The sequence below is a fragment of the Dermacentor albipictus genome, chromosome 2 (genome assembly GCF_038994185.2).
Source record: "Dermacentor albipictus isolate Rhodes 1998 colony chromosome 2, USDA_Dalb.pri_finalv2, whole genome shotgun sequence".
NCBI lineage: Eukaryota > Metazoa > Arthropoda > Arachnida > Ixodida > Ixodidae > Dermacentor > Dermacentor albipictus.
Genome location: NC_091822.1, coordinates 87,837,483 through 87,849,765, shown reverse-complemented (window position 1 = coordinate 87,849,765; position 12,283 = coordinate 87,837,483). Strand labels below are relative to the sequence as shown.

The 12,283-nt window shown below is 46.6% G+C and overlaps 1 protein-coding gene across 1 annotated transcript in view; it reads left to right on the top strand.

The window, feature by feature from the left end:
- The window catches only part of LOC135900945 (nose resistant to fluoxetine protein 6-like), a 95,890-nt gene that overhangs the window by 62,105 nt on the left and 21,502 nt on the right, over nucleotides 1-12,283 (top strand). The window contains exons 6-9 of the mRNA XM_065430572.1: nucleotides 1,057-1,224; nucleotides 1,924-2,017; nucleotides 4,809-4,901; nucleotides 8,075-8,240. Of these exons, the coding sequence (XP_065286644.1) occupies nucleotides 1,057-1,224; nucleotides 1,924-2,017; nucleotides 4,809-4,901; nucleotides 8,075-8,240 (521 nt within the window). The remainder of the gene's footprint in view (nucleotides 1-1,056; nucleotides 1,225-1,923; nucleotides 2,018-4,808; nucleotides 4,902-8,074; nucleotides 8,241-12,283) is intronic.

The window sequence follows — 12,283 nt, the reverse complement described above, 5'->3', positions numbered from 1 at the left end:
GACGTAACCAGAACATCGCCTCGAGGTGCGCATCTTCGCGTTGTCTGCAGCCTGCGATTTCCGTTTCTGTGCACTCTGATAGCCGAATTTCGTCGTGTCACAATTTCGCGGCTAATCACCGTTTCATTGGGATAGCAATTATATGGGTACTCCAGGCGTTTTTTTTTTTGCCTTCGTCGCCACCGTGATGTTTCCTATAAAGTCCATGGGCGATAACACCGTCGCCACGCGCCGTATGCGAGTGAATGCGTGCAAAGATGACCCGACAATTGCGGCTCAATCTCGCGTGCTCGAGAGCGGAAAGCGTGGAGGAAGGGCACTGTCATCCATCGCGCGCGCTGAACCTGGGGTTGGAGAGGTATGGGGGCGTTGTACTTCAGCAGCAACACGCGGCCTTTATGCTGAAAGCGATCTGCTTTGGGGACAGAGTCTAGGTGGGCCGACAGCTCGTAGCTTTGCGTGTGCTGTAATCTCGCCGCACAGTTTGCATTGAAGTGATAGAAAGCACGAAGGTCACTTCGCTCGCTGCTGCTGCCGCGCTTCCTCACGCCAGAGTTTTGACAGCGGTTGTCCTCGTTCATCGAGTTTGATGTGTGCATGTTTGCCTGTGGATTCTGACGCCATGCTTGTTAATTTAGTTAGTAAGCGAGTGTTTGAAAGTTCATACGGTCGATAAAACTACGATCCTTACTTCGTAAGGCTGTCTATTAATTTGCTATCCCAATCGATGCTTCGCCTGTCGGGCGATCGATACTGCGAGTTCTTCTAGATCCCGAAGTTGACAAGGAGCTTTTTGTGTTTGAAGAGGTTCTTAGAATTAGCTGTGTGTTCGGCACATCAATAAATGTATTTGGAATGTATTTGCGCGCAAGCAGTGTGGCGAAAGAGGGAGGCCTCGGTGTTTACGTCTTCTTTTTGTCCATGCCTGCTCGCGCTAAAATGTTTTCCATATTATCGAGACGAAGAGATTCACCATATGCATTCCCACGCAGGAGGTCTAGTCCCGTAATGGTTTGCACGTCCCTTTTTTTTTCCTCTTTCGCTGCTTCCTCGCAGATTCTTGCCACCGGAATTTGACGGTGGCCATCTCGGCCGTGACGAGCATCAAGCGTCTGCTGCTGGTCCGTGAAGAGAAGCACATGTCCGCCGTGCAGCCCCTCAAGACGGTCAGCCTGCTCTGGATCGTCCTCGGCATGACGTACAGGGCCCGGTTACTGGAACACGGTACGGGTGTTGCTCTACATCGACAAAAAAAGAAAGCCTAAATAAACATGCAGCGCATGCCGTTTCCTTAGAAATATAACGACAGGCACTTATCGATGCTTAGGAAAAACCAAGGAGCGCACTGTTACTTTTTTTTGCGAGCTTTTCACTTTACCCCTTCTAACGAAAGGAATAAAGTAAGGAAAGAGAGAAAGAAAAAAAACGAGTCGGTGTATCTCATTCGCACCACGATTATTGAATTCCAAAACAGTGGTCGTTCACTGCCAGCTGCTATGTCTGCTGCTTGGCAGCTGTACACTCAACAAATGGCGAGCACCCGACCCATTCCGACCACTCCACTAGCCGCACGCTGATACAATATTCACCTGGTAAAGAACCTACGACCACAACCACCGAACATGTAATACAGCCAAAATCTTTTTTAAAGGTATCTTATTATACCTAAGGATGCTCTATTCATCTTCACTGTTGGGAACCCTGCTTCTTCAGTCCTACGTTCAAACGTTTGGCGTTTTCGTTCCTTGTCGGGTTGGTCTCTTTCTACACGGAGCACCGCGTTGAAAGCGATCGTTCCATGCGATCCACGAGTCCCACAATATTTGGCACCGTTGGCAGTACTATAATCACGTGACTTCCACTGCGCTCTTGCTCTGGTTCCCATTCACTGATGCGTTGCTGCGGCGATTGTCATTTTTGCAGGTGAGCACGAGGTGGACAAGCAATGGCGGCACGGCGCCCTGTACGCGCTCGCCACCAGTTCAGACCTGGCGTACACCACGCTGCTCCTGCTCAGGTACCCATTCCTCCAACCCTTTTTGTCGTCCTGCCGCTGTTCATATCAAAGAGCCCCCTCGCATCGGAAACAAGCAAGCGCTGAGCGCAGGTCACGCGATGACGAACGTGTCTGCAAGATATCACACGTACACTCGGCCACAAAAGTTTACGGAGCACGGGGTCTCAGAAAACGTTCAAGTCTCGAGCAGCTTGTAGCAGTAGCCAGTAAAATCGTATACGATAATATTGATAACATATTCCAGTCGAGGCCCCAAATTCAAATACCAGGCGGCGTTGTGAGGTTGCGAAGATATTCAGCTGTTTCTCGTATTTCATGGTCCATAATATTTTGTGGCCTGTTGTACGTGCGCCGCGGAAATACCTAAAACTCAAACGAAAACGCGCGAGGCTCTCATTCTCAGAGCAGCCACTCTGCTCGCCAGCTGACGAAACGCCCTCACTGCCCCTTGCAACGTCGTGGATCCCGCGAGCAGCAACTCAACACCCCCACCGGAAACAAACGCAGAGCGCGCAAAAAACCGCCACCAGAAATGCGCCTCACTGCAATGAAAGCAAGAGATGAAAAGAAACGTAGCTCTCAACATACTTGTCACGCGGGCTGTCCCTTTCAATAAGGTAGGGGAGACATTTCGCTCCCAGACGTTGGCAAGAAAGATGTCTGAGCCTCTCACTCGGTGAGCGCGTAAATGTAGCAGCTCACAATATTAACTATTATGGTGAGCGTATATATGTAGGTGTTCGCAAGTTTCTCTTTTTTGCTTTAACATCCGCTATTACCAATTTTCTTTTTGAACTCACCTGGTAGAACAATCACTGAACTCCACTTTCCAACTCTAAGGGTGTAGGCAATATTTCCAGTGGCCGCGGATTTGGCACGGCTGAGCGTGCGTGCGAATATTTGATTTCTAAATGTCGCTTTCTGTCAGGCATGCCGAGTTCATTGCGTATCAAGTGCAGCAGTGTTTCACACATCCTACCTTCCAGAGCAAGGCCCTGTGAGTGGGCAGAAGATTTTACACACAGGTCCACCGCAAAATGCAAATAACCAGTTCAGGTAAACTACGAGAGTAGCCTGAAAACTCAGCATCAAGTAATGCGCGAGAAATAGACCAATCGAAACATGATTATGATGTAGTTTCTGATGTGTACATTTTGATAGCAAATAAACAAGGCCATGTGCGATGCTCCACCATAAAGATTAGCTATAGGAAATTTTAGTAGGTGATCCTATCAAAAGCACTACGACCGGTCATTCCAGCGTTGTGATCAGGATTGTAACCACCAAAGCGGTAAACGGCGTTAGGCGCAAAATCCTTGAAAGTCCGCATGTGAATGAAGAACACCTCAATTTATTTTTATACGCTGTCGGCTTTTGGTCCCGGCACATACTTCTGCACTTAAGTCTTCGGCTGTTGGCATGCGGAATAGAACCGCATCCTCCATCGAAAACAGTCACCGTCGGCGCGACAGGACCGGCCTTGTCTCACGACCATCTAGGACTCTAGGTGGTCTCTTGTGCACGGAGGAAGGCTCGTGCGAGCTACACGCGGAATGTCTCTGTAGATTTGAGGCAACACGGACGATAGAAAGGAGAAAGCCAAGGACGTCAAATAGACAAGCAAATCCTGTTGGCTTCATTGCACCAGGAGACCGAAATAAAGAGGGCACCTAGCATATACACACGCACAGTCGTGGATACAAATTAACTCAATCGACTACTAAAGCCATTTGTAGAAGTACCTTGCCATTAAGAATTGTAAAAGCGCCTTCGTCATCCTCCGCTGCAACTAGACGTCGAGTCAGCATTATAAAGCCGCTCCTTTCTTGAAGAGCTCTCTCATAAATGACACTTAGCACATGCAGTTCCGAGCGTTCGTCTCTGCACGTTGCATGGAGAACAGTCATGAAGCAGGTGCTCAAATGTCAACTGCAACAAAAGTTCAAGTTTGGCTAAGTTGGCTATGAATGAATAGTATGCTGTATCGAAACAGTGTTGGCAGGGGCTGGTAGTCGTCTAATATTCTTATAAATGTCTTTGACCCAGCGTGGTTGCTTAGTGGCTATGGTGTTGGACTGCTAAGCACGAGGTCGCGGGGTCGAATCCAGGCCGCTATGGCAGCATTTCGATGGGGGCGAAATGCGAAAGCACCCGTGTGCATAGATTTAGGCGCACATTAAAGAACCCCAGGTAGTTATACTTTCCGGAGTCCCCCACTAGGGCGTGCCTCATAATCAGATTGTGGTTTTGGCACGTAAAATCCTATAATTTAAATTGTTATAATCCTTTGATTATTTCCTGAGCAGACGGCATTATCAGATGTGACCCGCCTCTGAGCATGCCGGGGACACCGTTTATCTGATTATTCATGCCGAAGAGACGGGCTGCTTTTGCGTGATTTCCGGCGAGGCGGAATTGCGACAGTTTTTCCACCTTCGGTATCAAAAACATGTTTTTTTTTATTCTAGTTTATCGCGATGCATCCACCCATATTTCAGGCCTAAGGTTTTCCATGAAAGCTAGTCTATGTCTATACTATCCTAAAATAGGCTTTACAGGTGGTTGAAAATTTTGTTTCAATCAACTTAAAAGGGGCCCCTTGCGGCCACAGTTGACACACGCGGCATTTTTGGCTGTCACAGCACCGAAGCACACGTATAAGACGCACACAGTCACACGCAGTACGCACATACACACAGGCAACACACATATGCACACAAGAGCGCGGGATCACCACGCACATCACGTTCAACTGTGCTTCTATCTGCTTCGTCCTTCCTGTCCAACGCAGTGGATACGCAGCGGCCAACACCGTCCTCGAGCTGCACAGGCTTAAAGTTGGCTTCTTCAGGAGACTGCTAGCCGTCCACTGCTTAAAGAGCAGGTGAGCCTACAGTCGACTTTTTTTTACTGAACAGGGAACCAACCAAACTTCACTTACGACACCCTCATCCTGAAGGTATACCAGGTCGTCTGCATGCCTTGTGAAAACGGCGGTATATCTCACTATCTTTAATCAAAATTTTACGAGACGTAACATCTGCAAGAAAAGCTCATATTTCTGCAGTCTGAGCAAACAATCTGGGGTTCGTACTTGTGGAATCCTTTCATTTATGCGACCAATCATAGCTATGTACTGTTCTAATAGCTGCTGGCACATTTCACATGATAATTTAGCCTTCTCGCTGAACCCGTAGGCCGTCCCCTTTTGATGACGGCTGTACACACATTGGTTTATCACGAGAAAACCGTTAGTGATAAAAAGGCAGGAGGTGATGCGCAGCCTAACGTGACGTTATTGAAATGATGACTTCGGTAGTGGCCTATGGTATTTATTATCTCACGTTGTATGCAAATGTGTCCTCCGTCAAATCTGGGCTCGCAGTGCAAGACCAAGGAGAAGTTCAATAGTGCTGCAGTTTGTCGCCCTTCTGCCGTAGCTATGGTTAGCTTACCACGTTTTATTTTTGTTTACTCGGCGTTAAGAAGATACACTCACAGCTCCTTGGGCTGCGCGGTTCCCACCACGTGATGCAGGGGTCAATCAGTTTATTCTGCTTCAAGAATAACCTCTTTTATAGTCTGTACACAAGAAATGGACCAAGTTGGTTGAGATGCTATAGGGGGCGAATGGAGCTCTGAGTTAATTTAGGCCCCTTGAACGTTACACGAACGCTTTACTGCAATAACAGTTAAGCGCTCAAAATTTGGTTTGACCAGTCCTTCTCGTCTCGCCCGTCCATCCAGCAGTGGGTGACGACGATTGCTGTCATCGACGACGCACAACAAAATATATTTTTTTTTTGTAGTCGCCATTGCCGCAGTTCGAAGAAAGTGTTTTCACATAAAGCGAGCAAAAAAATTGACCGATTCGGTTACGATACCCCCTAATGCGAAATTGGATAGCAGCTCTTTACGTGTTTTCATTTCGCGACATATTGGCTGGTGCGGACAATCTGTCTCTAACGGCACGTTGCAAACGGAGAGAATTGCGGCGCTGGAGTCGTAGTTCCACTGTACCCTCTTCTTCCGCTTTGCTCCTTTCGTTTTTAATCCTCCGCTCCGCGCTCGCTCTTTCATCCGTCACTGCGCTCGTTCGCTCGGTTACGCCGACGCTCGCCGCAGGAACTGGTACCTCAGAGCTGCGCTTGAAATGAACAAGGTGTGCCAAAACTGTTCGAGTAAAATATATTGTATTCTAAAATATTCAACAGCCGCGAACAAAAAAAGAAAGATTATCATAAGCATTTGGTCAAACAATTACAAATAAAAGGTCTCGAAAAGCTGTGTATTTTAGCTAATCAAGTATAGCCTACTCATACAGCGGGAATCTCAGAGCGCTAAAGTACGTCCATGTACGTAGTTCTATTTTCACAACACGCATTACTATGTCATACAGAAATGAGATTGCGTACATCACAAAGAAGAAAATTCAGACCTAATCTATTAAACAATAGCCTTTCTGTGCTGCCAGAAATGTTTATTACCTTTCAAGTTATATAATGCATGTTAGTTTTTTTTTTACTGTTTCTTTAAGTCATAGGCCTGTATGCAACCGCGCCTTTCCCCCCCTAAAACTCTACCCTAACCGTTGGAGTCTCTTCGAGCTCCACGTATCTGGTGGGCGCCTTTATTTCAAAGAAAAGCCGCCAACCAAAACAAATAAATAACATGTTGCAGATCTTCACTGTAAGAGAATGCTGCTGTCGCAGTAAACGAGTTCAGAGCCGAAAGAATCGCTGAAATATGCTGTTTTTTAATTTCCTTCCATTTGGATACAACCGTGGCGGCCAGAAATTGAACTTGTGGCCTCTTGGAAAGCTGCAGTGTATAAGCCACAAGTGTTCCGCAACCCGACTGGTCTTGTATCGTTTTGGAGATTCGGCTACTTTCACACTAAAAGCGAGCGCCATGTGCACAAAGCAACCATAGTTATGAATTAGTGGCAACCTTTCAAATATTTCAACATCTTTAATACGCAAACAAACAAAAAATGAACGCAACTTACTGCTTAGGTAACGTCGTTATCCGAATCGCGGCGCTTTCAAGAAAGTCCATGCATTTAAAGAAAGAAATAATTATGGCTGGTTTTAAAAGAATGACAAAACAGCCAAACGTCTTCGCGTTTTTTTCACAAACGAGCGGTTCGTTCTGAGAACCGCATACAGCAGACAGCCAATCAATGAAATAAAGAGCAGCACAAACAAACAGTGTAAATAATAAGCACAACGGGTGCCCACTGGGCAAGTACGAAAACAAACTCTTGGTAGCAAAAGAAAGCAACTGAACAGCGGAAGTTGCCGATGGAATAGCAGATTAAAAGAGTAGTGATAGTTCCTTATTGTTTTTCATTTTTGCGTTCAATGAAAGGTCGAACCATGAAACTCCAGAAAAGTTACTAACAAGCCTCAGAGCGCTCTAAATATTTTACCACAGTAGCTTTTCTGCCAAATGGCTTTGGTTTACCTTCTCAGGATGTTAACGTGTGGTGACGCAGTCTGTCGCCACGTGGTAGCTACACTAGATCCGGCTCGCTCGGTCATCTATCTATGCGGTATACTCATTGCGCTCGACGCGCGAGCAGGCCTAACCCGAGATCGCGTGTTCCACTCCAGGCCGCGCCAGCATCGTTTTCATTACGGCGTGACGCAAGAATTTTTGTGTACACTTTGCAAATGGATTTACGTTCAGAAACCCCATGTTGTCAAAATTAATCCCGACTCCTGAGGCCTCCGCAACATCCTCCCTCAAAGGCCGACTGTGCTGCTCCTGGGCCTTCAGCATTGAGGTTGTGTAATTTTTTTCGATGCGCCTACCACAGGCCTCGCCATAATATAGCGTATGCTCAGAAGCAACAAAAACAATAGTCTCGAATGGGCGACAGCATTGGTAAATGCATTCCCGGGCGCACCGTCACCGCGCTATTGGCAGGAGTGACGGGGGATGTATGCACACGCATGAAAATAGTGAATAATTTAATGAACAAACGGCGTGCGGCTCCTCTGGCGCAACCCATGGACTCTGCCGGTGCCAACTGATCACGTGGTCCTTTCGCAGGCTTACTGCGTCAGTTCTCTTCACCTTGGGTGTGTTCGTGCTCTACCCGCTGTTTGTGGACGGCCCAGCCGCCGACCGGGTGCTGCCGCGGCTCAGCGACGTCTGCCAGCGACGATGGGGGTTCGTGGTCGTGCACCTCAACAACTTGCAGGGACATGGCGAGGTGGTGAGTGAACGCGTTTAGACTTAGGATTCAGGACGTTATTTTAGCGCGTAGCATGCATGTACCTCGGAACGTGGACGTATACTAAAGCAGTGGAAAATCGTGAACTAGAACAGAACCTCAGCGTCCTTATGGTCTCGAGTCAGTGACATTTTATTTAACCTTTTATAAAATAGAAGCGCTACAATGGCGACATCTTGTGACACGTTTGATTAATCGCAATGCATCCGAAATCTACTCGCTTTGCACTGCGTATTTGTCTATCTGAAAGCAGAGATGTACGGTGATATGTTCTTAACCATTTAGTCGCTGTCGAAATCTCCTGTCCTGCAATTAAGACGCCCGCAGTCGATCATTTCTGTGCTGTGAAAGTTGCTGCATTCATTGTAGCTGAACATCGTGCCGCAACACGCCGCCATGCGCTCACGCTTGACCACTGCATGGGCCGGCTTTTTAACTCTGGGCCTTGCCGGAGCCCGAAAGTACCATGCGTTGGACCACCCTAGCCCAGCCCGGTGATTTTCAACATGGCCCGTACTAGGCCCGGGCCCGAAAGATTCTGGCCGGTTCTGCTTAACCCATTATCACTTGAGCCTATACGAAGCTAGTTCGAGATCTAGGTTATTGTGAAGATACCGTCATGAGATCAACGGGCTCTGGCCGGTCTTCAAGCTGCATAAAAGCAGCTTTTTGCCCTGCATCCCTTCTTGCCGCCTGCTTCAACTGTGAGAGAAATAAACATTTAATTTCATCTCATTGCTAGGTGAACACGCACAGTTTATTATTCGAATATTTGTTACGAAAACACGCATATACAATGGACAGTTAGGAAAATAGGGAAGGATCAGGCTTGCAACAGCCATGGGGAGTGGCACAACGCCTGCTTACATTTCGGGAGGAAGATATAGAAACGTACACCCATTCCCCACCATGCTCGCGCTTTAAAGTGTGACATGAACGGCCGTGCCATAATTTCTAAATAGTTGTGCGACATTATACTACAGCGAAGGTACAGCTGAAGACTCGCGTACAGACCGCCAGCCAATTCACGTCACTTTTGAATTTCACATAATCATTTGGATGTAAAGTGATGGAACGTGGGCCAATAAATTTGCCGCGAATGTAAATTGAAATACGTAGTTCTATTGCCTTTTGGGAATACTATAATACACGGTCACTAGAAGCTTGTTTATAAACAGAAATTGCTCATCCGCTATCCCAACATTTGTGTACAATCATATTTTCACACGGAACGTGTCATTTTTATTACTTTACTCTTCTTTATTGTAATAGTGTCAGTTTTTCATTCCACAATTTAAGCATCCTTGTTTCGCAATATAAGCAATCTTGGACTTGTTCGTTTTGTGCTACATTACAGTGCATGCAGGGCATAGGCAGCACAATTTTCCCCGTCATATTGGAATATTATCTGCTTGCTTGTTCACTTAAATTCGCAGGGAATCCACCTATAATAGTAGAAAAACATATACAAAGCGGTGAACATGAGAGTCAGGCCAGTCAACGTGGGAAAATAGCATTCCAAATAAAAATTCACCAAGAAAATAACATTTTGTGCGTGCTATATTCATTTTCACATCCCTCTCGCGAATGTGGATAAGTTTTGCAGCATCCGCGTAGGCCTAAAGTATTCATCCAAGAACAGCGAATACTTGAAAGCCTAAATTTGATTAGTTGGACTAATTGCGACATTACCAACGGCAGAATATTAAACTAAGTTCAGCAAATAAAGAAGAAAAATAATGGAAACCAGCAGTGAGTTGCACTATGTCTTAACACACAAAAAATTGTGAGTGAACGTTCCGGAATTTATTTGCTGCCACTTTATTTAGGTACTCAGTTAACTTGTTGTCGGTCGGTCGGTCGGTCGGTCGGTCCGTCGGTCGGTCGGTCGGTCGGTCGGTCGGTCAGTAAAGAACCTTATTGAGGTCCGGAGGAGTTTCAAGCCGTTAGAGATCCCACGTGGGCAACTCCTCTGGCGAAACCGTAGGTGACGCCCAAGTCGGGACGGGAACGTGGTGACGCTCCACCAGTTGTTGGGCCCTCTGGACTTGTTGAAAACTTATTTAATTTTGGTTTCTTAATTAAAATAAGTTTTTGACTCAGGCCCGGCTCGGGCCTGAGTCAACAAATGCTTATTTGGCCCGAGCTTCACCCGAAGGCCAGGCCTGGCCAGCTCGGGCCCCTACAGTGCTCCAACTCCCGTTGCGCCATCCAGTATGTTGGCGTAATCACGCTTGCCTTGTGCCAAATCTCTTCGATGACATGTACAAATAGGACATGTTTTTATGCTATGACAGTACTGTTACGGTTATATAGACCCACATTCTCATGAATACCTACGCACATTCTCAAATTCCTATACTCTGATAATATCATTCTGACATTTGTATTGAATGTATCGAAATAAGTCTTGTGCGCGCAAAATCGCTGCCTAATTTATGTGTGCAACTGCACGACGTTTACCTAAAAAGGTAAGCAATTTCCCAAATACTTCATAATCAACATGGACCAACTAGCCGGACTTGCAGCATCCTGAGCACAATTGGAAAGGCGGTGTGAAGACTAAAGCGGCAGTGCTTATTCACTTAGACCATTGCTGCGGAAGCAGAAGTTAAGCGTGAACGCCAGCATCGGCATTGTAACGTTCTATAGCCGTGCATTTGGTCAGGAATGCGTACGAAAAGCCTAAATGAGTTCAATTATTATGAATTCCAGCCGCCCTGCTTGGCAGGTTGGGCAATCTTTAACATTTAACAAGCGGCGTACCATGAACCTAATTTTAGATCATCGGAAGAGCATTCATGATTCAGCAATGCAAGGTCAACTGGACGGTGACCAATGTCTCTAACCAATCACTGGCTTGTCTCCAAATCCACACGGATAATTTGATATCGAAAAGAAGTTTATCGACGGCCACGACGCACGTTTACGTCCCAGCAATAAAGACTCCTTCGAAGAACGCCAACCATGTATGTTATCTCTCCCTTCGCCGTTCTTCCTGTAAGCGAAAAACGCCAGCTCCCTGGGCGGACTCCAACTAGCGCGGCCCTCTTTTGCTATTCATCGACGGCGCCACTTAGCCTGCAGTATGCGGCTGCTGGAACCCTGACTCCTGAAATTTCTATGCCGTGGATGTGCAAATATTCATTTTCCTGAGCGGATCAAATACGAATCGAATAGTTCTAAAACCAAATCGAATCAAATATCGATTAGCTTTCATGTGGTATTCGAAAAATGATCGAACAATTCATGTAAACTGGTCCTCGCATCCTGTATATTCACGATGTTAGCGAATTCCTCTCTTTATATTGCACGTTATGAAGCGCTTGTCGTTAAAATCCCAAATGGGTCTAATTATTGGCCCATAAAAGCGTACACAAATCGGGGTAGAGGAGGGAATGGAGGCTCGCTGGACGCGCGATATCGTCTGTAGGCAACGCCATGTGCATGGTGCAGTCGGAGACTGAGCCACGCACCGCTATATCCTTGGGATCCGCCAGTGGAGTCAAGTACTAGAAGTACTTTATTCGCCGAAACATCCCATCGCAGACTCAGCAACGTACATCTGGCGCGTTGTGCGCAACAAAACAACTCGATAAAAATTAACCATGGTGAATCACATTATCACTCATGCACAGGTGCGCCGTGCATGAGTGATAAGTGGGCTCACACCATAGTGCTATACATGCTTGCCTCTGAATAAGGACTCTCTAACTGTAGCAGTAGATGTTCAGTAGATATTCGAGTGTAAATGGAGCATTAATAACTTCGTACTGTTTCTCGTGCTAAAAAAAATCCCTCTGCAGTTTTTCCAAAAAAATCTTAAATTATCGCTGAAGCCTTTCAGCAGTTTTCAAAAGAAAAAAATGCCTCAGAATGACGCAAGCTAGCCGAATACTTTCAGTAACGCACATACTAGGCCTGACGCCCACTCGTCCTCGTGTGAGTGTTACAAATTGCGTCCAGATGCAAAAGCGATCGCCAACGCACCAGTCAAGGTCGCCCGTATGCGACTCGGAGTGCCT